Source organism: Phoca vitulina, unplaced genomic scaffold (assembly GCF_004348235.1).
Source record: "Phoca vitulina isolate PV1807 unplaced genomic scaffold, GSC_HSeal_1.0 scaffold4, whole genome shotgun sequence".
NCBI lineage: Eukaryota > Metazoa > Chordata > Mammalia > Carnivora > Phocidae > Phoca > Phoca vitulina.
Genome location: NW_022589707.1, coordinates 67523394 through 67551101, shown reverse-complemented (window position 1 = coordinate 67551101; position 27708 = coordinate 67523394). Strand labels below are relative to the sequence as shown.

General features: G+C 37.2%; 1 protein-coding gene across 12 annotated transcripts in view; it reads left to right on the top strand.

Annotated features, from left to right (window-relative positions):
- Nucleotides 1-27708, top strand: part of ADAM22 (ADAM metallopeptidase domain 22) — a 220734-nt gene that overhangs the window by 142522 nt on the left and 50504 nt on the right. For all 12 annotated transcript variants that reach the window (XM_032402232.1, XM_032402235.1, XM_032402231.1 and 9 more), the window contains exons 6-17: nt 1984-2047; nt 4180-4249; nt 8848-8918; nt 12929-13003; nt 14487-14558; nt 15396-15562; nt 17106-17190; nt 18212-18302; nt 19499-19550; nt 22999-23098; nt 25251-25322; nt 25553-25645. In XM_032402232.1, coding sequence (XP_032258123.1) covers nt 1984-2047; nt 4180-4249; nt 8848-8918; nt 12929-13003; nt 14487-14558; nt 15396-15562; nt 17106-17190; nt 18212-18302; nt 19499-19550; nt 22999-23098; nt 25251-25322; nt 25553-25645 — 1012 coding nt within the window. The remainder of the gene's footprint in view (nt 1-1983; nt 2048-4179; nt 4250-8847; nt 8919-12928; nt 13004-14486; nt 14559-15395; nt 15563-17105; nt 17191-18211; nt 18303-19498; nt 19551-22998; nt 23099-25250; nt 25323-25552; nt 25646-27708) is intronic.

Below are 27708 nucleotides of genomic sequence, written 5' to 3'. Positions count from 1 at the left end.
CCATGTGCCTAGCCCATTCTGTCCTTCCTGCTGCTTTTCCCATTTTATTAACTGGGACTTCTCTCTCACCAGTTGCTCAGGTCAAAACCTTGGAGTCTTCACTGACATGACTCTTTCTTGCATACTCCATTTCAAATCTGCCAATAAATCCTCTTGGTTAGTTCTACTTCTGAAAAGTATCCAGAATTCGACCAGTTCTCATCATCTCCACCAATACCACGGTGATCTAGGCGGTTACTCTCTTTTTTCACCTGGATTACCGAGATAACTTCTCCATTTCTATCCTTGCCATCCAAAAGACTATTGTAACGTAGCAGTTGGAGCAATTATTTTAAAATTTAAGAGTGATTGTGTTTACCTCTCCTTAAACCCCTGCAGTGACTCCACATGTCTCTCAGAGTAAAAGCCACCGCCCCTAGAAGGCCTGCCTCATGTGGTCCCCACTCTTCCTCTGATCTCATTTTATGGCCCTCCCCTCATCCCCTTCCTCCAGCCACTCTGCATCCTTGATGTTCCTGGAGCACACTTAGGGCTCAAGTCTGACATGGTCTTTGCATAGATATCCTTATGGCTCATCTCTTCACTTCTTTCAGATCTTTGTTCAATGCCATCTTCTCTAGAAAGCCTTTCTCTAAAACTCTATATAAATCAACAATCTTCTTTCCTTGGTCTCTACACCCAGTCCTCTGGTACCATTTATTGCCCTTAACCTACTTTATTTTCCTCCCTAGAATTTTTCACCACCTCATATATATTTAGTTGTTGATGATATATATATATATTTTTGGTCTGTCCACCCTAGAATGTACATCAGCACCATGAGGGCAGAGAATTGGTCTCTTTTGTCCACTGCTGTATCCCTAGCACCTAGAGCCGTGCATCATAGGTGCTTAAGTGTGCGCTGAATGAGCAAACGGGTGAAGAGGCAGCCAATTGCAGATGGGCAATTCAGGAACCAATCTGCCTGGGCTCGCTCTCTCCCTGTCTCTGTTCCTCCCGGTTATGTAATTTGGGCAAGTTACTTCATTTCTTTGGGCTTTGGTTTCCTTCCCTGTAAAACGAGTATAGGCAAATGTATGAGTGTACCTCCTTCACACATTTGTGGAAAAGATGAAATGAGTGTAAAGTTTTCAGCTCCTGGTAAGCTGTTGAGATGTGTCACCTCTTGTGACGAGAGCATCTTCTAGGTGTGTGGTAGGAAGGCAATTCTCGATAGAGCCCTGACGATCTGCATCAGAACTGCCTGGGATTTGTTTAAAATGCAGCTTCCTGGGCCCTCGCCAAGAAATCTGAGGAAGGCCCTGAAAGTTTTACATTTTTGCAAGCTCTCCAGATGACTATTTGCATATTAAAGTTTTAGAATTATGTGTTGGAGGGAGGATAATGGACCACAATTATAGAATGATAATCCTGAACTTGGGGAAGGGTCATGATTATGGGGAGTCAGAGGGAGGGGCCTTTCCCTCTTAGTGGTGTGTGTGTGTGTGCACACATGTGTATGGTATGGTGCAGTGTTTATGCGTATGTGGGGTGTAGTTTTGGGGATGTGTGTGGTATGGTGTGTGGTATGTAATCTGTATGTGGTGTGTGCGTGTGTGGAGTGTGTGTGTGTGTCTGTGTATGTATGGTATGTGGTGTGTATCTGGTGGTGATGGGTGGGACTGGGAAGTGAGTGTTGAGAAGTAAATTAGTTCTCTGGCAGGGCGCCTGGGTGGCTCAGATGGTTAAGCATCTGCCTTCGGCTCAGGTCATGATCCCAGGGTCCTGGGATCGAGTCCCGCATCGGGCTCCCTGCTCCTTGGGAGCCTGCTTCTCCCTCTGCCGTTCTCTCTCTCTCTCTCTCTCTCTCTGTCTCTCATGAATAAATAAATAAAATCTTTAAAAAAAAAAAAATTAGTTCTCTGGCAGCGGCTGATTTTAAGATGATCTCGTTCTGAGGCAAGAGTCGATAGCCATGCGTAATTATTTTCTTGTCCTTGGCAGCGGGATGTTCTATGATGGGAACCACACCTATCTCATTGAACCAGAAGAAAATGACACCTCCCAAGTAAGTGCTCCTTCTGTTTTCTGTGGCAAATGTAAAAATTGATATTGGGAGCTTTTCCCCTTCTTTTTTCCTCCTCTTTTTGTCTCTATTTTATTTTCTTATTTTTAGAGTCAGGATAATAAATATAAATATATCCCATATATATAAAATTAATACTGACTAAGTCAAAATCACAAGTGGGTTTTTTTTTTTTTAAGTCTGTGTTTTACTCTGTATATTGGAAATACTTTCTGAGGTGTTCTGAAGCCTCCATTTTTGTTCTTTCTCCACTATATTGTGCTATGATTTGTCTTAGTTCGCTCAGGCAGTCATAACAATATAGTGGGGGGCTTAAACAACAGAAATTTATTTTCGCACAGTTCTGGTGACTGGAAGTCCAAGATCCAGGTGCCGGCAGGGTCTGTGTGTGTTGAGGGCACTGTCCTCGGGTTGTGATGGCCTCCTTCCTGCTGTGTGCCCACATAGCAGAGAGACAGAGCTGTGGTGTCTCTTCTTATAAGGGCACCAGCCCCACCCCACCCTGAAGACCTATTTTAACCTTTATTGCCGTCTCATAGGTCCTGTCCAAATACAGTCACATTGGGAATGAGGGCCTAAACATATGGGTTTTGCGGGGGGACACAAACATTCAGTCTCTAACAGACCAACTCAATAGAAATGTGATTTTCCACCTCTCTTTTCTAGATTTCAGATTTTTCTCTGTTGCCCTTTGTCTGTAGGGCCTTGTGCTGATGAAATGTAGGGAAATCTAAGTTTTCTTAATTCTCTCCTTCCTTTTAGTTGCAACATGCATTTTCCACAAATTAGAAAAGCATTGAGTTTATATTGTAGACTGCAGAGAAACATAATATACTCCATTCTTGCTCTGTGCACACAGATATTCTTCCTTGTATTCAACATTGTTCACTTAGGCAAGTAATTTCTAAAAATATACACTGTTTTGCCTCCCATAAAGGGAAGTGATTTGTTTTTAGCTTTTTTGTTGTTGTTGTTGTTTTTATTTTTTTATTTTATTATTTTTTTAAAGATTTTATTTATTTGACAGAGAGAGACTAGCAAGAGAGGGAACACAAACAAAGGGAGTGGGAGAGGGAGAAGCAGGCTTCCCGCTGAGCAGGGAGCCCGATGCGGGGCTCAATCCCAGGACCCCAGGATCATGACCTGAGCCAAAGGCAGACGCTTAACTGACTGAGCCACCCACGTGCCCAGGGGAAGCTATTTGTATTGTATTGTATTTTCTGGATGCTTACTGTTGACTTTTATATCACTTTGCTTGGACAGGTGAAGTTTTTTACAACAATATCATGAAACTTGACTGTTTATGACATTCTATTTTTTTTGATTGAAAGGAGCCAGAAATAATTATTTGAATGTTCATTAATTTTTCTTAGATGAAACATGGCTTTTTGTCTATTGGTTTGTCACAGAACTTGTATGACATTTGAATTTTGGAGCAAGGTCCATTTGGGCATCTACTTATACCAGTCATCTTACTCCCCGATACGAGACGAGTGTGAGCTCTGCAATCTTTGCCTGGCAAAACTATCTGGCTCTAAAAGTGGTGTAGGGATCCATGGAAAGGAACCAGTTATAAAAAGCATTAGCCCATTTTCCCAGATGTCTTACTTCTCCTTGGGGAAATAGGTTCATTCATTTATTTTCCATTACTACAGGCTTTGGCTTCTCTGTCTGCAGAGGCATTTTGTTTCTAATAGGAGAGCTCTCTGGTGCTGGGGGAATCTGGGAGCAGGAGAGGGTTGTGCGGTGGCCCATTGCCTTTTCTTTTTCTTTTTTTTTTTTTTTAAGATTTTATTTATTTATTTGACAGAGAGAGAGAGAGCACAAGTAGGCAGAGTGGCAGGCAGAGGGAGAGGGAGAAACAGGCTCTCTGCTGAGCAGGGAGCTGGGCGTGGGGCTCGATCCCAGGACCCCAGGATCATGACCTGAGCCGAAGGCAGCCGCTTAACCGACTGAGCCACCCAGGCGCCCTGACCCATTGCCTTTTCAAATCCAGGAGAGTGCGTAGTCAAGCTGTGGTTATTTTAGGAGTCTCAGCTTCTTCAGCTCTCATTGCCTAAGACTGGAGATAACTGGTTGCATGTGCTTAATCTTGGTTATTTGTGTTCTTTCAGGAGGATTTCCATTTTCATTCAGTTTACAAGTCCAGACTGTTTGAATTTCCCTTGGATGATCTTCCATCTGGTATGATATTCATATTATGACTTTGAAAAAAAAGTCAACTTTAATAATTCATTTGAATGCTTTAGAGCTAATCTATATGTGGAATACCCTTAGCTCATGACCGCTCATAACAATTTTAGAGAGAAAGGGACATCAAGTCAAGGACATCAGGAGGGAGAATAAAATGTAAACTGACTTCATGTTTGTAGTGGATGAGTTTGGAAAGATACAGCTTGAGCACATTGAAGAAGACTTTTTAAAATTAGAAAAAGAGCAAGGTATTTCTGAGTGGAGAAATAATGTTAGAGCAAAAATTGGTCTGCATAGACAAAATATAGAAAACTTCACTTTCAGTGAGATACTGATTCTGTTAACATAGGGATGAACTTGTAATCATTTTCCTATTTGTTTTCCTCATCTCTTTTTGCCTCACCATTTTAAGAAAGAACGATTATAGATTAACACTTATTATTATTTTTTAAAAAAGATCTATTTATTTATTTTAGAGAGGGGGAGGGGCAGAAGGGGAGGGAGAGACAGAATCTCAAGCAGACTCCCCAATGAACATGGAGCCTGACACAGGGCTCGATCTCACAACCCTGAGATTTTGACCTGAGCTGACGCCAAGAGTCAGACCGTTAACCAGCTGCGCCACCCAGGTGCCCCTAATGCTTTTTATTATTATGTGCCTTTTTGTGAAATTAGTCTTTGCTTCTCATGTGTGTTTGTTTACATTTGTTTATAGGTGTCAGTTTGAGTTGCTTCCAAATCTTCACATGACAAGTAGGGCAGTGTACTTACACTTTGCTCGTTAGTGGAGCGGTGATTGTATGGAGTGCATTGGTCTTTGGCTCTGTAGGACTTACCGGTTTTCTCCTACTGAAGGTAGAACACACTCAGAATGTCTAATGTGGAGAAGCTTCCTTTCCTACTCAGTGAGCCCTGACCATGGCTATAGTACATTCTGATTTTTAATCTCATTTTTATCTTCGCTATGGCTCTGTGAGATTGATATAATTATTCACATTTTGTAGATGAAGAAATAGGCTCAGCCAGCCTGTCTTTTCCAGGGTCCGACAGCTAGTCTGGGACTGAGCAGGGTGTGGATTGTGCCAGTGTGAGAATGTGTGCTTGGAGAGAGGTGCAGGGGAAATGGTAGAATCATCCGACCGAGAGCACATCCTTATAAACTACTGCTTAGGGAAACCACTCAAATGTTTACATTGTTGGGGTGCCTGGCTGGCTCAGTTGGAAGAGCATGTGACTCTTTTTTTTTTTTTTTTTAAAGATTTATTTATTTGACAGAGAGAGACACAGCGAGAGAGGGAACACAAGCAGGGGGAGTGGGAGAGGGAGAAGCAGGCTTCCTGTGGAGCAGGGAGCCCGATGCGGGACTTGATCCCAGGACCCTGGGATCATGACCTGAGCTGGAGGCAGACACTTAACTGACTGAGCCACCCAGGCACCCCAGAAGAGCATGTGACTCTTAATCTCGGGGTCATGAGTTCAAGCCCCACATTGGGTGTAGAGATTACCTAAATAAAAACTTAAGAAAGAAAATTTACATTGTTTCCTCATTGGAAAATGAAATGAGTGTTTGCTAAGGTCCCTTCTCTAAAGTAGATTTGTAACTCCTTGATCTTCTGCAGTTCTTCTCTCCTGCTGCAAAAGGGATAGAGGATCCTGTTTTACAGAACTCACTATTTTGAAAAATCTGCAAATAAGCATATAGATGCTCTTACTTTACACAGACACTTTAGGCTGTTCCTTCAGTTACCTTATGAAACTTTTTACAATCCCTATTATGGGAGGAAAGTAAATCATGACTAGCTGCCTGAGTATAAAGCTACAATCTAATAGGTCTTATTGGAAGCAATGGACATTAATTAATATTTAAAGTAATAAATAAGGATCCCCATAAGGACTTTAATGTAATCCAATTGTACAACTTGTTTTTTAGAATGAAATATTTTCCATCATAGTGGATTCTTTTTTTTTTTTTTTTTTTTAAGATTTTGTTTTAAAGTAATCTCTATACTCATCGTGGGGCTTGAACCTACAACACTGAGATCAAGAGTTGCATGCTCTACCGACTGAGCCAGCCAGGCGCCCCTAATCATACAATTTTTAAAAAAACTTTGTTCAGGGTTACTCTCCCACAGAAACTTTAAAGATGACTTGGCATTCAACATCTTCTTCCAAAACTCAGGTCTGTTTCAGTTAGTTTCTGGTTTTCTTTTCTTACCAGAAGTTGGCGCTGTCAGTTTTAAGGGTGTTATTTGTCTTTCTAGATGCTTGGATTTATGATAAATTAGAAAAAAATTTCTTGTGAAATAAGCTCAAGAGTAAGCTTTTTTATTTTAGATTTAATAAAGTTTTCCTGGGTCCTGGATTATCAAGACCTTTGTCTTGCTATGCATTATGTATTTCCTAGAGATAGAATATGATCAGATGTTCCCCAAACTTGTTTAACTTGTGGAACCTTTTGTTTTATATGACACGTCTCTTAGGATTAGTGCCCCTAAGAAAACATTGGAGAGAAGTTTATTTATTTCCTACAGACCCCTTAGCACAGGCTGTTTTTAAAATTCCTACCAGGAAATATATAAATCTTGTATACCATTGGATGATTTGGCACACGTGCACTCCCTTGGTGAGATTTGGCACATTCCCATCATCCTGGTGCCTTCCTTCGTGCCTCTTCCCAGTCAGCACCACACACTTCTGCAATCCCTTTTCTGACTTTTAGGTTAGCCTGTTTTAGATCTTCATGCAAATGGAATCACACATGTGTTCAGCTTCTTTTGCTTAGCATGTGCCTAGGAGATTAATGTTGTCAGAGGTTAGCAACAGTTCGTTCTTTGTAATTACTGAGTATGTTCTGCTGTTTAAAGTTACCACAGTCTTTTATCCATTCTGTTGATGGACATTTGGGTTGTTGCCAGTTTTTGGCTGTTACGAATAAAAGGACTCTAAACCTTCTTATAAAAATCTGTTTTGTGGACACGTGTTTACATTTCTTCTGTCGAATACCTGGCAGTGGAAATACCGGGTCTTAAGGTAGGTGTGTGTTTGACTGTATAATAGTGTTTCTCAAACTGCAGAGTGTATCAGAGAATCACAGGCTGCTGGCTCCATGTCTGGCGGGCTTTTTCAAGCCCCTTAATTGAGATATGATTGACACTAGAGAAAAGCTGTACGTAATTAATGTATACAACTTGACGAGTTTGGAGATAAATGTACATCCATGAAGTCATCACCATAATCTATGCCATAAGCATACCCATTAACTCCAAAAGTTTCTTTCCACTGTCTTTATTATTGTTATTGTAGTATTAGTAGTAGTAGTGAAAAGAATACAATGTAAGATCTACACTGTTAACAAAATTTATATATGCAATATAGTATTATTAATTCTGGCCACTCTGCTGTACAGTAGATCTTTAGGACTTATTCATCTTGTACAACTGAAACTTGGTGCCTTTCAACTAATACCTCCCTGCTTCCCCCTTTTCTCAGCTCCTGGCAACTATCATTCCACTTTCTGCTCCTAGGAGTTTGACTATTTCAGATTCCTCATATAAGTGGTATCATGTAGTATTTGTCCTTTTGTGTCTGGCTAGTTTCACTTAGTGTAATGTCCTCCAGGTTCATCCGTGTTGTCACAAATGGAAAGATTTCTTTTTTTTTTTTAAGGCCAAATAATACTTTATTGCATATTCATACCACATTTTCTTTATCCATTCATCCACTGATGAATATTGAGGTTGTTTCTGTATCTTGGCTATTGTGAATCATGCTGCAGTGAACATGGGAGCACAGGTATGTCTTTGAGATCCTGATTTCAATTCCTTTGACTGTATACCCAGAAGTGGGATTGCAGGATCACATGGTATTTCTATTTTAATTTTTTGAGAGGAACTTCCATACTGTTTTCCATAGTGGCTGTACCAGTTTCTAGAGTTTTTGATTCAGTACATCGTGGATGGGTTATGAGAGTTTGCATTTCCCACAAGTCCCCAGGTAATGTTGATGTCTTTAGTTTTTGGATTGCACTCTGAGAACTCCGGCTGTATGAGAACTGCTGAACCTTTTTCTTAAAGTGGTTATACCATTTGACACTCTCATCAGCACTATCTGATATACCCAGTTGTTTCACATCTTCACCAGCACTTGGTGTGTCATTCTTTAATGAAGGTCAGTCTTGGAAGGCTAGGTTGGCTATTCAGAAGATTCTTGATAAAGAATGTGGTGGTATTTATAGGAAAAATATGAGAAATATTTGGAGATAAATTAAAATTTGGAGATAAATTTTTAAAATTTTATTCATTCATGATATTTTATTTAGTATTCATATGAACACAATTTTTTTGATTAATGTTCTATATTATCTTTAAGTGTAACATACATTATAAACTTTATAACCATATAGTTATAATTATATCATTTATAAGTTATGATTTTATATTAATTATTAATAACTATAATAATTGCTAATAGTTAATAACTAAATTGAATATAATTATACAATTTATATGAGGAAGGGATAGTAAAACTTTGCCCTGTCTGAAAGAAACCTGGGAAATGCACTGAATTCATTTATTTTTATTTCCTTTTAGAATTTCAACAAGTACACATCACTCCACCAAAATTTATTTTGAAGCCAAGACCAAAAAGAAGTAAACGGCAGGTATGTATTCACAGGTATATTCCATGGTTTTTTTTTTTTTAAAGATTTTATTTATTTATTCATGAGAGGCAGTGAGAGAGAGAAGCAGGCTCCCAAGGAGCAGGGAGCCCGATGCGGGACTCGATCCCGGGACCCCGGGATCATGACCCGAGCCAAAGGCAGATGCTCAACCATCTGAGCCACCCAGGCGCCCTATTCCATGATGTTTTAAAAACACTTGGCAACTGGGCGCCTGGGTGGCTCAGTTGGTTAAGCGACTGCCTTCGGCTCAGGTCATGATCCCAGGGTCCTGGGATCGAGTCCCACATCGGGCTCCCTGCTCTGCCGGAAGCCTGCTTCTCCCTCTCCCACTCCCCCTGCTTGTGTTCCCTCTCTCGCTATGTCTCTCTCTGTCAAATAAATAAATAAAATCTTAAAAAATAAAAATAAAAAAAAATAAAAAATAAAAACACTTGGCAACTGCCAGTCGTTTAACTCTACATTAAGTCTCTGTAAGAGGGTTAAGTCTTAGTTCAGGCATTTGTCAAGGTGTGGTAAACAGTAAGATGACCGATCTGTAGGAGCCGTGGAGGGAGGCCATGTTGTTTCATAGACTCAAAAAGGACTCATGATAGTGTTGATAATATGGTTATTCATCATACAGGCAGATTATGGCCCTAGCTATGGCATCTCCGATTCTTTCTATCATAGACCTCTTTTCTTGCCTGGGTTGTATGTTGTATCACGTCATGGAGTCTACTTATAAAGATACCCCTTTAAGAGGGACTCCATCAGGTTTTAAAGCCACAGAATGCTCTTGTCACCCTTGAGCTACGTTGGAGTCTGGGATATAAACTCAGGATGTCCACTTTATGAATGTTCAGTGGATCTTGGACTTAGCAAAAATACTAAGTCCTTGTATCCTGCTTTACACCACATGAAGTGTAGGTACTGTTAATCCCCTTTCACGGGAAAAAAAAAATGATGTCTTTGAAATGTGAAAATGACCAGAAATGTAGAGCTGGGAAATGGTTGAGGTAGAATAAGAGCTCTAGTCATCAAAATTCCATATGATTTCTCTCATTTGTGGAGTCTAAGATATATAAAATGCATAAACAAACAAAAAGCAGAATCAGATCTGTAAATATAGAGAACAAACGTGGTTGCCAGAGGGAAGTGAGTGGAGAGATGGGCAACATGTGTGAAGGACAGTGGGAGACACAGGCTTCCAGGTGGGGAATGAGTAAGTCATGGGGGTAAAGGGCACAGCACAGGGAATAGTCAGTGATATTTTAAGAGTGTTGTCTGGGGGCGCCTGGGTGGCTCAGTCGTTAAGCGTCTGCCTTCGGCTCAGGTCATGATCCCAGGGTCCTGGGATCGAGCCCCGCATCCGGCTCCCTGCTCGGCGGGAAGCCTGCTTCTCCCTCCTCCACTCCCCCTGCTTGTGTTCCCTCTCTAGCTGTCTCTCTCTCTCTCTCTGTCAAATAAATAAATAAAATCTTAAAAAAAAAAAAAAAAAGAGTGTTGTCTGGTGACAAATGGCAGCCACCCTTGCAGTGAGCACAGAGTAACGTATGAAGTTGAATCACCAGGTTGTGCACCTGAAACTAATGTAGCGTCGTGTGTCCAGTGTACTCAAAAAAGAAAAGGAAACAACAGAACCCTGGTTATTAGAATTAAGATATCATGTATTATGTGTGTGTGTTTGGCATAAAAAACACAGGATGAGAGAAATGGATCTCTAGTAAGATTTCTAGTAAGAAACCAGTTATCTTCTGTATAAAATATGTTTAATAAGTATGAAATAAAATAACTCTATAGGCACATTTCTAATGTGAATAATAATTGGTTTTTGTTTGTTTTATTGAAGCACAGCTACCTGTGCCTGGCTCTGTTCTAAAAATTTTAATTGTATTAACTCATTTAATCCTCATTATAATCTTATGAGGAAGGTATTATTATTATCCCCATTTTACTGCTAAGGACATTGAAGCATAAGAAGCTTAAGAGCCTTGCCCAGGGTAATAGTGAGTTACCCAGTGGTGGAGTTCAGATTCTGACTTAGAAAGTCTGGTCTCAGAGAAGTGCTTATAACCATATATGCTTTATACACTGCCTCTCAGAAGGCTTTGGGTTCCATGAATTGCTACCAGGAGCTTTATGTATTTTGTGAATATATGTATATATTGAGGCCCAGTTAAGTAAATGAAGATTGCCAACAAGATTTAATTTGAAATAGTGTTTATTTTTCATGAATTATGAGATCAGAGAATAGGATAATTTTATTTTTTCCTCAAATTTTTTATTTTTTTAAATTAAGTTCAATTAATTAACATATAATGTATTATTGGTTTCAGAGGTAGAGGTCAGTGATTCAGCAGTCTTATATAATACCCAGTGCTCATTACATCACGTGCCCTCCTTAATGTCCATCACCCCGTCACCCCATCCCCCAACTCCCTCCCCTCCAGCAACCCTCAGTTTGTTTCCTATGATAAGAGTCTCTTATGGTTTGTCTCCCTCTCTGATTTCCTCTTGTTTAATTTTTCCCTCCCTTCCCCTATGATCCTCTGTTTTGTTTCTTAAATTCCACATACAAGTGAGATCATATGATAAGCATGGCATAATGGAAAAAGTTAATTTTACAGCTCTTGTTAAAGACTGTGTTATAGATGAACTGCAGGGAACCAAGGCATATGGCTGCCTTAGTTTCTCCTACCAGTAGCATCCACTGATCATGATTTTGAAGGTGGAGAAAATTCGTTGTTGAACAGATAGATATAACATAGCTGTAATAGATAAACCAAAACTGCCTGGAAGCTCTCAAAACTATCTTAATAAAACTCTTACATCATTTGGGGGATCCCTTGAACTGTACCAGAGGAAGAAAGGGCATTCTCAATCCCAGATCTGGAGATTAGAGAATAAAAGTGTCCCCTAGACACCCCTGTATCCTCTCAGAGATCCTCAGAAGCTTAAATTCAACCAGAAAGAATGCACTTCATGTGTTACAATCTCCAAGATATACTGGTAAGTGAAAATAACCTGATTTTGCCTGATGCAAAAGCTAGTGAAATAAATAGAAGTACTAAATAAAATATATGTTATGTTTGATTTTATATGCATAAATATTTCTGGAAGAAACCAGTAACTGTGCTATACCCATTGTGGGGAGAAAGGTTAGCAACTAGGTAGATGGGGAACAGAAGTGAGAGGAAGACTTTGATCTTGAACCTCTTTATAGTTCTTTAGTTAATCTTTGAATCATATGAATTTATTACCTGTTCAAAAATTGAGTAAAATTGACAAAAATGAAAAAAAATTCTGAAGGAATAAAAGTGGAAATGTTTATTTCTCTCATATGTTTTAGTTTTTTTAATTAAAAACACTTTTTTCAGCCTTATTGTAGTATAATTAATTGACAAAATTGTTAAGATACTTGAAGTATACAATAGGATGATTATATATAGAGAGAGAGAGAGGAGAGAGAGAGAGGAGAGAGAGAGAGAGAGAAAGGAACCCCCCCATTGAGTTAATTAATACATCCATCACCTCACATATTTACCTTTTTTTTTCCCTTGGTGAAAACATTTAAGTTATGTCAGCAAATTTCAATTATATAATACAGTGTTATCAATGTTGGTGTCCATCAACGAATGACTGGATCAAGAAAATGTGGTGTGTATATATATAGTGGAGTTTCATCCAGCCTTGAAAAAGAAGAAAATCCTATCATTTGTGACAACATGGATGAACCTGGAAGGCATTATGCTAAATGAAATAAACCAGACAGAAAAAGATAAATACTGCAAGGTATCACTTATATGTGGAACCAAAAAAAAAAAAAAAAAAAAAATCAAACTCACAAAACAGTAGAAAAGTGGTTGCCAGGGGCTGTGAGTGTGGAAATCAGAAGTGTTTGGAAAAAGGGTACAGTATAATATGCAACATAATATGTAACATATTTTTTAGTTTTCCACAGCCAAGTTCAGGGGGCTTATGTAGGTGCTATTTCCTTTACCATATTGCAGCTTCGTCGACATCCTCGTAACATAGAGGAGGAGACCAAATATATTGAGCTGATGATTGTCAACGATCATCTAATGGTAGGATGTGCTAAATTTTTTGTCGTTTGAACTTGTGTGTGCCAAGGGGTAAAACTGGTGGATACAGAAATATGTTTAGAAGAAACAAGAAACCCAGAAAATTGTAACTTGGAAAAGAGATTTGTGTATGTAGCCAAATGTATTTTGTTAGCGAGTAACAACCTCTAAATTGGAAACATTGTTAGGTGGAAGTAACTAGCAGTATTTTGTGACATTCCAGAAATACTTCTTTGACTTAGAGTTAGTCAGCCCTTCGGATTTGCTTAATGAATATTTGTATTTTGAAGAAATCAGTGAGGCACCAGTAATGGGACACTTTAGTTTGCAGCATACAGCTTTATCCTGATAAAAGAAAAGCAGTTTTTCAATTTCTGGCCTGCTATGCAACAAACCATATGGAAATGTTTATATATAGGCAAGCAGTGAAGACTTTAGGATAGGAATCTGGCAAAACTTCCTTCTTGCTGAGTCATTTATTTTGACCCAGAGTGTGTATATTCAGTGCATGGGCATGTTGCAGGAAGTAGCTTACATTTACAGCACAGCAGTGAGTTGTAATGTTAACTGCTCTATGTAACCTCAGTTTTAAACTAAACATGTTCCATGATGCACATTGCTGAATTTTACTTAATTTCAGGGATAAGTACATTTTAATTTACTTTGAGTGATTTATTTGAGGGAAAATGTGTCATTTGTTTGCATATGATTAAACAAACATCGATCACTTATTGTTGCCAATAATAATAATAATAATAATAAAAAAATCCAGATTGAGTTCTTCTTTGTTCAGGCTAGAACTAAGTTTTATCTTTCTAACCTCTTGGAAGTCAGTGAATGTTACTGTTTCCTGAGATTTTTACATGATCAGAATAAGTTGTAAGAACATACTATTTCGACTTTTTAGGATAGTGCACATTCAGATGCCTGCAGAGGTCTGTAGGCAGGTAGCACAAATGAAGTAAGCCAGATGTGAAACAATAGGGAGGGGTGAGGCCGTGGCAAAAGAAAAGATACATGGCCTGTCTAATGGGAGTGGCTGCCTCTCAGTACTTGCTAGTTATCACCGTGAGGGATGCTAATTTTAAGGGAAGCCAGAAATCAGGTTTTACATGCTATTTCGTGGTGATATTTCACACTATTCACATACACTTTTTCTGGCTATCCGCCTTACTTATATTTGTATGTCTTGCAATGCATAGACAACTTTCCTACGTTTTATCATTTTGAATAACAATTCTGTGTTAAAAGTAAACTTGTGAAATGGATGGAATAGGTATTTTTTACTTCCTCTGGCAGTTAAGTAAACTGAGGCCTCAAATTCTTAAGAACCTTTCCTCAGACTACACAGCATATAAAGAACTAGTTCTCAGCTCTTATAATTTTTTTACAGAAAGCCATAGAGGTATTTCAGTTACACTATGTTTTCTCTGCTGAGGTGATTATTTGGAAGCCCTTCACTTTTTTTGTTTTGTTTTGTTTTCAGTTTAAAAAACATCGGCTTTCAGTTGTACATACCAATACATATGCGAAATCTGTGGTGAACATGGCAGATTTAGTAAGTATCAACTTGATTCAATATTGCCATAGAGGAATTTCATCTCCTGATTGCTAACAGAATGGATGATATGGTTCTTATAGTTTCGGTGCTCTGAATTGCACTTTAGGCAAGGTGTCCCATACGTAAGTCCCTAGTAACCTTGCAGTGGACTTTATTGATTTTGATCTCTGGCTGGGAAGATATAAAAGGAGGTGGTCAAAGTTACCCATGGATTGATGCTTGAAATTTCTCCTTATATTTTTCACATTGAAAAATAAAAAGTTGAGTCCTAATCCTTAACGAAGATACTCATTGTGTACTTCCAGCATTGGAGAAAGAGGTGGTTGTGCTGTTTTCAAGAGAGCGCCTGGTTGTGTGTGAATGAGGCACTAGCAATCCTACTATATTTCCTTTCTGCCTGACGAGGCAATGTGGGTACCTTCTCCACGAGTTTAATTGGGACCAGTTAGGTTATATAGAAATTATATCCTAGGGGAGTCTTCGTTGTTCCATTCTTCTCTTGGGAAACCCAAAGATGCATGAATTCTTTCTCCAGGGTGCCAGAAAAGAGACTCAGGGAGATCCTTGAAAAAGGGTGCAAATATTTGTCAAAAAGTGATCTTTTATTTCTAATTAGTCCTCTGTTCTTTGGGTATTAGTTGTGAACAGTTTGACTCTCTGTTACTCAAGGAAAATGCATGTGAATTAGAAAAATAATGATCTCCCTTAAAGACAATAGTTTTTTACATTTAACTAGAACTCAAAGAGTTTTCATAAGAGGAGCTTTATAATCCTGTTCATAAATCATTTTCTTTTACCACAATAGCTAGTGTATTCCTTTTGTTAATATGCCAGATATATAAAGACCAACTGAAGACAAGGATAGTATTGGTTGCTATGGAAACCTGGGCAGCTGACAACAAGTTCGCCATATCTGAAAATCCATTGATCACTCTACGTGAGTTTATGAAATACAGGAGGGATTTTATCAAAGAGAAGAGTGATGCAGTTCACCTTTTTTCGTACGTAACTTACGATTTATTACTTTTTTTGGTCCCTGTTGAATTCTGTATTACTTGTGACATTTGGGATAGGAATCTGGCAAAATTTAGCCTTTCTCCAGTATAATGCAATTAGGATTTGACATGGCAGATACATTTGGAAGAAGTTTTAAAGTATAGATTGTTTGAAGCTGTCATGAAAGTATAAGAGGTTTAGTTTTGAGTTATTTTATTATTGCATGTATATTTTTATTTAATTTTCAAGAGATTTAATCAGAGCATTTATTGAGTAAAAGTACTGTTAATACTCATAAAGAATATTCGTGACAGATTAATTATATTCTTTAAAGTTTCTATATTTTAAATGTTAATGTCACCTTTCCTTTGGTCCTAAGGTAAGACCTTAGTATTTCTGGAGTTTACTTTTAATTTTTTCTCACTTTCATGGTTTTTTTGGGGGGGTAAATGCATATTTGATATAATAGCAAACTATATATTATTATAGCATTTAAAAAACATATTATGTAAAGTAAGATCTGTTGAAGGAAGTTATAAATGGAAGTAAAAGAGTATATTTTTGGGTAACTTTTATATTTTACACAATTTCAAATTTATAGAAACTTTGCAGGAATACTACAAGGAAATATATGCTCTTTACCCAGATTCATTAATTATTTACATTTTGCCCCATTTGTTTATGATTTTCTTCCTTCTTTCCTTCTTCCCTTTCTCCCTCCCTCCCTTCCTTTTTCCTTTCATCCATTTATCTATCAATTTTTTTTTTTCCTGAACCATTTGAGAGCAAGTTGGAGATACTTACTGGGCCTTCACTACTAAATACATGTATATTCCCTAAAGATAAAGACATTCTCTTATATCACCATAGTAAATTATTGAATTTTTATTAATTAAAATTTTGTTAAATTTATTAAATTTTATTAAAATTTTTATTAAATTAAATTATTAAAACTAGAAAATTTAACAGTGATACAATACTTTTAAGTAACCTATATTCAGGCTTCTCCAATTGTCTGGACAATGTCTTTGATAGCTAATTCCCTCCCCCATTCAGGACCCAACACAAGGTCATGCATCGCATTTAATTGTCCTGTCTCTTTAGTCTCCTTTAATTTGGGAGATTTCCTCAGCCTTTCTTTGTTTATTTTGGGTTTAACATTTTTGAAGAGTGTAGGTCAGTTATTTTATAGAATGTTCCGCATTGTGGGCAGGTCTGATGTTTTCCCACTGAGAGATTCAAGTTAGACATTTTGGTCAGAAATACCACAGAGGTGATTTTGTATCCTCCTCAGAGTATACCGTATTAGTGATTTTTTCAAAACAGGTATAGTTCTGTTGAAGGTATTATTGCTCATGTGGGGAAACATCCCTCAGAAACTCTTTGGTTATGTGTGTAAATAATATTCACATTCCTCCCTTACCTCAGGAATATACAGTATAGGAATGTATTTGCATTGAGAACGTAAGTGTGGTAAATTAATAATGAAAGGTGCAGTGATACTTGGAACTTTGAACAGTAAGCATTTTTCATTTCCTTTTCTAAAAGGGGAAGTCAATTTGAGAGTAGCCGGAGCGGGGCAGCTTATATTGGTGGGATTTGCTCGTTGCTGAAAGGAGGAGGCGTGAATGAAGTAGGTGTGAACATCTGTACAGTACAAAGTGGCATGATGGCTGAAAATGTTTTCCTAATATTTAAGAGATAATTTCTCATATTCCTCATTCTCTAGATGTTAGGTTGTTTTATTCACAACCAATATGGTTGCTATAAATGACCGGAGGACAGAGAATAGGAAAATAATGGAAGATAATATTTGATAATTCTGTTCATGTTCTACTTAGAATAATCTCCAAATTTAGCTATTTACAAATTATATAGATAAAATCTTTACTTTTATCTTTATTGAAAATAAGGCCCTGTCTATGCTTTGGCTGATTTCCTGAAGAACTGAGTAATTCTTGAAGCATTGGCTTACTACCTAACAACCCAATTGGAAATATTCTTCCTTCTTCAATATTTGGCAAAGTTTTGGAGGAAAAAATAGACTAAGTTTTCCGAAGAGTTTCTTTTACCCCTAAGGCACTAAGTCTGATGGAAGTGATCTAAAAGAAAAATACCTGAATCAACATATTGAAAAAAGTATCTTTAGGTCTCAAGTTTCTTTTGCCCACAGATCATTACCACTTCCTGTTACTCATACCATTTGTTTTCTGAAGCCACATTCTATTTAATTTGGGGAAGTTTGGGGCATGCAAGTAGACACACAAAAATGAACAAGTTCCAAATAATTTACACATTTACTTCTATTATTTTCTAAAAGACTGACTTATGTGTATACAAGTATTAAGTTTTTCAGAAATGTCACTAGTGAAATTTGGACTCAGAATTAGACTTAATTTTCTAAACCCAAAAGGTGGTGATTCCCTGGCTTCTAGTCTTCCCTATCAGATTGAATCAAACATAGGTTTATTTCTTACAGCTTTTTTCTCAAATGCTCCATCGTTCAGCTTTAGCTACTGTATGTTTAACCTCTACTAAATAAGAGGCTTAGAAATTACTTATTTCCAATTATATTGTGTCATTTTTCTCTGGTCCATCTTAAATAAAAAATAATTCCCATTTACATGTATTTTGTTTTTGCTCTTGTTTTTCAGTTTGGGAAAACTGATTTAATGGCAGTTACTCTCGCCCAGTCATTAGCCCATAATATTGGTATTATCTCAGACAAAAGAAAGTTAGCAAGTGGTAAGTTCACCCTTGTGGTTTAGTTGTATTTAAAGTAGACTCTCTATAAATATTTTGGAGAATGAGATTTTAAATTCAGTTCCTTGATCAAATGAGTTTGGGTGATGGTATAAGATAAACAGCTGGGGCATATAATATTTTCTTCAAAAGTTATACAAGATAATGTTTGCCCTGTAGGTGAAGATGTCTCCATGTGTAATTAACATTTAAAGCTATGTGATGATAAATTCATTGTTGAATTTAAAAAAGGACAAAATAACCTCAGTTTGGTAATTTTAAATGGTCTTGTAGAGAATCCTAGGCATGTAGGTTCAAGGTATACTGTTTTATTATGGTTTATTTAAAACATCTCTTAGTATGGCCATAGAGGAGAGTTTGCCTGCTAAAGGGCTCTGGTAAACTATGCTGGGACTAGCATCTAGGAAGAATACATTTTCCCAAGTAGGTAAAGTTAATTCACCAGGAATAGTCAAACGTCATGTATTTGGAGTAAGTTGATTAGAATCATATTTATCTTATTATTTTAATAACAAATATAAATGATTGTTTATATTAATAATAACTATTACCATTTATGAAGTGCCCATTAAAAGACAGATAATTGAATGCCAGTATTATCTACATCTAGATACTCATTTAATACTCAAGATAATCCTGCAATTAGCCCCATTTTACAGAATAAGGTGACTGGATGTTAAAAGGGTAACGTCTCCAAGATTACTCATATAGTAAGTGGCAAGTCCAGGTTTTGAACCCAGGTAGTTTAAGCCTTTCTGCTGAAACAATATACTGTACTGCCTTCTATCAGCAGCTTTGGTGCAGAGGTTTTAAAACTGGACAAGAAATTGTAAGAATTCCCATAAGGGACTGTGAAACCAGAATCCTATAGTGATGCTATTTCACTGGTATTAGATTGTTAAGCCATTTTAAAGCATTTTAATGAGTGCTTTAAAAATAAGGCCACTTGTTAAAGTATCAAGGTTTTAATTTAGTAAAAATTATATAATCTTGATATGGTCAAAGTAGATTTTTGTTATTATGAATTGCATGCAAATCTTCAAATATAAGGAAACTTAGAAAGCAGGTATTACTTCTTAAGGGTATTTAAGGAATAAAGTGAAGATATACCTTTAAAAACTACTCTAATGCACCTGTTTTCACTTTATAAAAAGGCATTTGTATTCATTTTCTCTTAGGTGAGTGTAGATGTGAGGACACATGGTCTGGATGCATAATGGGAGACACTGGGTAAGCCACTTCTATTTGAAAATAACTCACTTTTACTTTCTCTGCTGTGCTGTTGTCTCCTTAGGAATATGACACCAACAGCTTAGTGCGTGGAACCTCACCATCGACATTAAAAAGAAAATTGGATGTAGATTTTCTCAGTGGCTCTCTATTATAAAATATTTTCATAAAATAGTCTCTTATTTATGAAAACAATTGTTGTCAGTTAAGATAGAAGACCAAAGACTTTGTTAGCCTTTCATCTAGGCTAGAAATATAAGTGAGGAACAGCTTTGTTCTTCATGGCTTACCTACTAATTTTCTTTTCTTTTGTCTCTTCAATTCCAATTAAATGGGTTGTAAACAGTAGTGTGCTGGTAAGCTGATTCTCAAAATAAAAAACAAGAAAAGAACGTGGCTTTGTAGCTTTCTCTGATTTTTGTGGTGTAAGTACTCCTACAATGGCTGATTTCAAGCTGCCAGAGTGTGGAAGAGATGTGTATACTCTGCTCTCCTGAGAAAGGTTTTCATTTCTATACCCTTCAACACACTGTCAGGCACCAATCTTGTATTTATTTTTTCTTAGTAAATTGTACAACCATTCCTTTCATGCCAAGATCATCACTACTCCTTACTTTCAACTTTTATCATCTTGAGCTTTTATTATCTTCATAACATTCCAGATACCCAGGCAGATTTCAGCCTCCCTCTCTCCCCTCCTGAATTCCATTTCTGTCGTCACTGAAAAGGCATAAAGAGTAGAAGAGTGAACCCTTGTATACCATCACCCGGCCTAAAAAAATACTTCCTACATAATTAAATCTCCCTTCTGTTCTCTCTTGTTGCTCCCCAATCCCAGCCAAAGTCACTACTGTCTTGAATTTGGTTCATATTATTCACAAGCCCCTTTTAATACTTTTATTGTTTATATGTGTATGTTGAAGTAATATAGCATTGCTTTGCATGTTTTTAGTTTATATGAAAGGAGTCATACTATATGTACTCTTCTGTGATTTGCTGTTTTTGATCTTTATGTTTTTAAGATTTATCCATGCTGATAATATACAGTTCTAGTTCATTGAATGTATACAGCACAAATTCCTCCATTCTCCTCTTTCTGCACACGAATCATATCATTTTCCTGCTCAGAACTTTTGTTGAGACTCTGTTGTCTGAAGAATAAGGTTTGGAGTTCTTCCTCCGGTACTTGGATATGCATAATCTTCTTCATCCTCATTTATAACCTCGTTTTCCCCTGCTGTTCATGGTTGGTTTGCTTATTATGATAGTCATACAGGGGTTTCCAGCTTTTTTGATCTTCTAACCATAATCCTACATGGATTTTAAGCTTCTTAAAAATTTGCTCACCATAAATGTACATTAATTCCAGCCTCTTTTGATTCCGTTGATATATTCTTTTCATTTGGAATTCTCATTTCTCTCTAACCACATTTCTAACCATTTGAGATTTATTATAATTTTAACTCCTGCATTGTAATTTAATTCCGTATGTCCTTATGCTTTGCCTCACCAATTAGTTGTGAATCTTTGAGGATTACATCTTACACTAATAGGTATTTCTGTTTGATCTCACACCATAATCTCCTGACACACTTGATTTTCAATAAATATTTATTGATATTTGCATTTTGAGCTCCCAAGAAATGTATGACAAGGAAGATAAATGATAGAGGGAATGTATATGCAAACATGTATTAAAATATTTTTCAAAATATCTTTGGACTTTCTGTTTAGTAATAAAAGGGAATGATAAAAGTCCTTATCCATAATTGTAATTTTCTAACACTTACTAAATTCCAAGCTAGAGGTTCTCGTCTTTTAAAAGCTATTTAGTATGTTATGTTTGATTATTCTGCTTAATTACTAAAAACAAAATTTTATAGGCAATCTGCCTAGACTAAGCATAATGTGTAGCAAAATCAAATGGCAACACTCAGAAACGTACATAGCTCTTTGCATTAGAACTCCTCTTACATCAAATGGATGTGTGCAAGAGAAAAGCTTTTTATTTTTATTTTTTTTATTTTTTTTAATTTATTTATTTGACAGAGAGAGAGATAGTGAGAGAGGGAACACAAGCCGGGGGAGTGGGAGAGGGAGAAGCAGGCTTCCCGCGGAGCAGGGAGCCCGATGCGGGCCTCGATCCCAGGACCCCGGGATCATGACCTGAGCCGAAGGCAGACGCTTAACGACTGAGCCACCCAGGCACCCAAGAGAAAAGCTTTTTAAAGAAAATGTTGTCTGGCGTGATGCTCTATATGATTTGAGCTGCGTCAGACATCACGCAACAGTACTAGTTACGGACCTGTATTTCCTGTGGGCACCTCCCCTCTCGTTTCTACTTTCTGAAGTCTCTGCGCACTGCTACGTGTTGGAAAGCATGTTGAAATGAAAACCAGTCCTACTTAAAGGTATAGAAATTAAAATTTTGAGAAAGCATTGAATATAATAGATACGTTATTAATAATTCCATGGTATTCTATTTTATTAATATATCACAGTTAATAGTTTTCTTCTAAACATTTACATGATTTTCATGGCATTTGCTATTACAAATTGTGCTGCTCTAAGTTCCTTTGTTCATTCATCTTTGTATACATAGCTAGTTATTTCCTCAAGAAAAATTTCTTAAAGTAGAATTACTAGATTTAAGGATATTTCTCATTTTGAAGGTTCTTCATACATATTGCCAAATTGCTCTCTAGCCACATTTCTTTTTCTTCTGATCCTTTTTTACTTTTTTTTGGTATACTTTTTTTTTTTTTGTATTTTGACATAATCTTATAATTAAGAAAAGTTGCAGGAATAGTAACAAAGAACGTTTTTGTCCTCTGACTCATAAGTCACTAGCATTGTACCTCATCGCTCCCAAACACCTCAGTGTGCATTGCCTACAAACAAGTGCATTCTCCTACAGAACCACAATGCAACCAATAAAATTATCTAATTTTTAGCCCTCACTCAAAATTAGCACTGTATTTCAAAAAATGCCACTTTAACGGATGGTTCAGAATCAATCTTATCTTCCTTCAGTCTGAAACAGTTCCTCAGTTTTCTTTGACTTTCATGACTTCGACACATTCATAGATTATAAATCAGTAATTTTGTAAAATCTTCTGCAGTTTGGGATCCAGTTTTTATATTTAAGAAAGACTCATTATTCCTGTGCTCTTTGATTGAAAATATAGGTATGTGTGTGTTTCTTTTGAATGCATATGCTAATAATGAACAGCCCATAGTCACTATTAATCACCAAATGAAGAATTTAGAAATATGCTGGTAGAATCAAAGTCTTAGGGATTTAACACAAATGCTGTACATACGTGGAATTCATTCTTTCATTTTTAAGAATAACGTTACAATTTTAACAATGTTCAAGTTTAAGACTAACATACAGACAAGGGGGACTAAAATTATATCCAGTTACTGCTTTTCTTCTGTCTTACAGGTATTATCTTCCTAAAAAGTTCACCCAGTGTAGTATTGAAGAGTATCATGACTTCCTGAATAGTGGAGGTGGTGCCTGTCTTTTCAACAAACCTTCTAAGGTACTAAGTGTGATCAGAGTTGTTAGTTATTAATCTTTCCTAAGGTATTATAAGCGTAAATTTCTAGCCATTGGATCTTACAAAAAGAAAGTTTTCCAACTTGGCTTTTATGTCCATATGTTAGATATGCAAAATATCTGCATTCTAAAGTCAGCTTTAATCTTTGGTATTTTGGGCTATTCTTTTTTTTTTTTTTTTAAGATTTATTTATTTGAGAGAGAGAGCTTGTGTGTGAGTTGGGGGAGGGGCACAGAGGGAGGGAGAGAGAATCTCAAGCAGACTCCATGCTAAGCGCAGAGCTCAACAGGGGAATTGACACAGGGCTCTATCCCCTGAGCCACCCAAGCACCCCGGCATTTTGGGCTGTTGTGATGGGAATAGAAAGCAGGTAGAAATAAGACTGTGTGCTTTCTGAAAAATGATTAGCTTGCAAAGATGGTTTCATTTGCCTTTCTTTTTCATTTTCTTGGTTCCTTTTTTGTTTGTTTGTATATGTAATCACAGCTCATACTGATAGAAAGGGGGCATTTCTCCCCCTCATAACTCCCTGTCAGTGCCTTTCAGAATGAGCAGTATGATTAAAATTGCTATTACTTCTCAGTATGAAAGCCAAGGCTGCTTAAAGCAGAAAAGGAGGAAGTCTTTGTGTACTTAGACTTTTGTCAGAGGCCTTTCCAACTTGCAGAACAAACTCTGGTTACTGACTTGAAAGCAGATCTTCCTCATGGATTTGAAAGTCAGCATGTTAAAGCAGAATTCTTGGTTCTTGTTAATTATGTGAACTGTTACGTTCTTCTGCTCACCACAGTGATGTGTGGTGTTGCCTTTATCATCATTTACCTGGTTTCATTCCCTGTCTATTCCAGTGAAATTTAGAAAGTGTATCATATTGCTTTGAAAAGCAAAGTGACCATTTTAAAGACTCTTTGCAAAAGTTTCAGAAGGGACATTTGAACTAACTCCCTGCTGCTATAAATGAAAAACAATTCAAGTCTTTTTACAAAAATAACTGATTATTCTGAGCACAGAGTAAAATAATAAGTGGATTTTTCATCTGGATAAGTTTTAGTTTTGGCTTTCAAAGCTGTCTCATTTGTTATGATCCCTTTCAGCTGAAAATAGAATCTAGAGATGTGTTGATTATTTTGTAGGAGAGGAGAGAATATTTGAAATCAGGTGGGGATTTTGTTGTTGTCATTGCTGCTGCTTTTTTAATTGGTATTTCCCCCCCTCTAGTTAGTTAAGAAGGTGTGTGTGTGGGCTTGTGTCTGTTGATAGGTGTGTGTTCCATTCCATTCTATAATATGTAAACTTTGATGAACTTCTAAATGAATATTATATAACTGGGACATAACAGCTACTTGGTAATTTTACCTATCACCGTAAGATAAGTTATGCTCAAAAGATAATGAAATTGATGGAGAGTTGAAAAATAAAATAGTCTTCAAATGTACATGCTAAAAGTTACTTCTATCTCTGGGGCCAGTTATTATTACTGCGTTCCACAAAGCTACGTTAATTGGAGAAGCTATATTTTATGTTAAATAAATCAGTGGATTTATTAAGTTTTGTGATGTTTTCCTAATTGTCTATGAAATAACTTGCTATTTCACAAGGATATATAGTTTGTAAATGGCTTTCACAGATGATTGAATTTGATCCTCCAACAATTTTTGATGTAGATGGGCAGATAATATTATTATTATTCCTGCTTTAAATATTAAAGCACTTGTGCTCTGAGATGACAAGCCGTTTGCCCAAGATAAAGTAGCTGAGCCAAGATTTGAACCCACACTTTCTGTCTCCAAATCCCTTGCTTCCTGCTTGAAATGAAATTTCAGGAATCAGTCTGGCTTGGGTTCAGTCAATGGCTAGATCATCTTTTATTTTGGTGGCATTTACTGGAATCCATATGTACATTACATATGTAAATCTGAATTTCCAATCTGAAATGGAAACAGAAGTAGACACTTCTGTTCTCAAGTTCCCAGTTCTAAAGTTCTAGAGTTATGCTTTCAAGTTTAGGAAAATAAAAATATACTTGGAAATGACTGACAGGTATACCAGATGTATGGTTGTGGTACTTATGGTCTCTCATAAGGTCTTTGATGTTGATTTATCCATATTTTATCCCTTTGGTTTCATCCCACAGCTTCTTGATCCTCCTGAGTGTGGAAATGGCTTCATTGAAACTGGAGAGGAGTGTGACTGTGGGACCCCAGCAGTAAGTCTCTGGGTGTTTTGATGATTTTTTTTTTTTTTTTAGGTTGTTCAGGGTCATTCCAGGTCCACTCACTGAGACATACAGAGTTGGTGTTATGTCTGGAAATTTCACGGGATATACGGAAGAAAGATTATTATTGTGGGGTTATACATTTATTTTAAAAAAATATCCTGGTACTTTTAGAAAATGACACCATTTTCTGATGTTTTGAAAATCTTTGTATTCCTTAGGAGTGTGTCCTTGAAGGAGCAGAATGTTGTAAGAAATGCACCTTGACTCAAGACTCTCAATGCAGTGATGGTCTTTGTTGTAAAAAGTGCAAGGTAAATAAATGTTGAGTAATGACTAGTTGACAGAGAAGAGGGCATATTTGATTAAATCATTAAGGTTAGGCAAATATGATGTAATAACAAAAGTAGTGCCTATCATATATTAAGTGACTAAGTTGCCAGGTGCTCTATAGGATCCTCACAAAATCTTGTGATGTTTTGTTACTATTTTTATTCCTATCGAACAGTTGAGAACACTAAGGCATACAGTGGGTAAATAGCTGCCCAGGGTCTTGTACCAAGTAAGTCAGAGAGCTGGGTCCTGGACCTTGTTAATTTCCCCAGTTTGTCTTCTCATTACTGCTTACCTGAGGGACATGCACATTAACTGAAGCCAGGTGTTCCTAACCTTCAAATGAGGTTTTTCCTTTCTTTGTAAAGCCAAGTGGATATTCAACAGATTCTTCTTTTCTTGCTGCCCTGCTTGGTGTATTTCTTGCATTAGCTATTGAAGGAGCAGAAGCTATACTTTTATTTTATTTTTTTTTAAAGATTTTATTTATGTATTTGACAGACACAGCAAGAGAGGGAACACAAGCAGGGGGAGAGGGAGAGGAAGAAGCAGACCTCCCACTGAGCAGGGAGCCCGATGCTGGGCTCGATCCCAGGACTCTGGGATCATGACCTGAGCCGAAGGCAGACGCTTAACGACTGAGCCACCCAGGCGCCCCAGAAGCTGTACTTTTAGACATGATAACATCTTACGTGTATTACCATGCATGAGATTTTGGAATGCATCTTTAGGCACATTGTTTTCATCCTCCCAATAGCATCCTATACCTCTCTCCAAATATTTAAGCCTTAACATCATGACTAAAAGTTATTTGAGGCTTACGTTTTTCAAAGAAATCTATTTCTTTTTTTCTCTTCTCATATAAAACCTGGTACAATATTCTACATCAGCTGCTGTGAGGTTTAGTGTCCACCTTAGTATGTACATTTTATGGAGTCAATGCCTGGGACTTACCCAGTAATTGGTACAGGTCCTTAGTAAATATTTGTTGAATGGATAAATAAAGATGCACAACACTCTTTTATTGATTATTTGCTGATTGACGAACTTGAGTCTAATGAGTTAAGGAGAGTGGGACATGAATCTATCATAGTGAGTATCTACTGAGTGCCAGAGATTGTGCTAAGCACTTTTAATTTATATCATCATGTATCTGTGTTTCTCAGTCCTGGCACTGTTGACATTTTTGGCTGGATGATTGTTTTGTTTTGAGGGTATGTCTTGTGTACTGTAAGTTATTTAGCAAATCCTTGACTTCTACCCACTTCATACAAGCACAACCCCTCCCACTTGGGACAACCAAAAATATTTCCAGACATTGCCCAGTGTCCCCTCAGGGGCAGAGTCACTGCTGGTTGAGACCACTGTCATAGACAAAGCTCACAACCACACTTTTGGGACAGGTGTTATTTCCCTTATTTTTCCATTTGAGCAATCCTGGTCTCAAGGAAGTGATATAACCTGCATATGCTCATTCAGCTATTAAGGAATAGATGTGAAGTTACAGCCCAGATCTGCTGGCAGCAATTTTACTACTTTGCCACTATGTCTCTGGCAGCTTTTTAAGACAAGCAAGGCCCTGGCAGAGACCTCTGAAAGCACGCTCTCAAAAAAGGAGGATTAAATCAAATACAAAACAGACACTTTAAGATTTGGGTTGCATCATCTATTTAGTCTGTCAGCTTCTCCACCTGCATAAAAAGGGTTCCTTTGTGATATGAACATGAACAATTCAAAGAACAAATACAAAATAATAGAATTACAATATATACAGGAAAATGTCATGATTTTAATTATCTCACAAAATAAGCTGCAGCTATACCAGTCAAGTAAGAGCTTTTTGCCACTTTCTCTATCCCTCACCCCCAGTTTTTACCCCCATCCTAAACCCCTGGAGGAACCAGAGGCAGGAGAGTGAATGGAGGGGGAATAGAAAAACAGGCTGAGAAATCCTGCGTATCTCTGTTTTTTTCCTATGTGTATTTATGCTTAAAGCATCTGTGAGTCAGAGTTGGCAAACATTTTGGGTAAAGGGTCAGGTAGT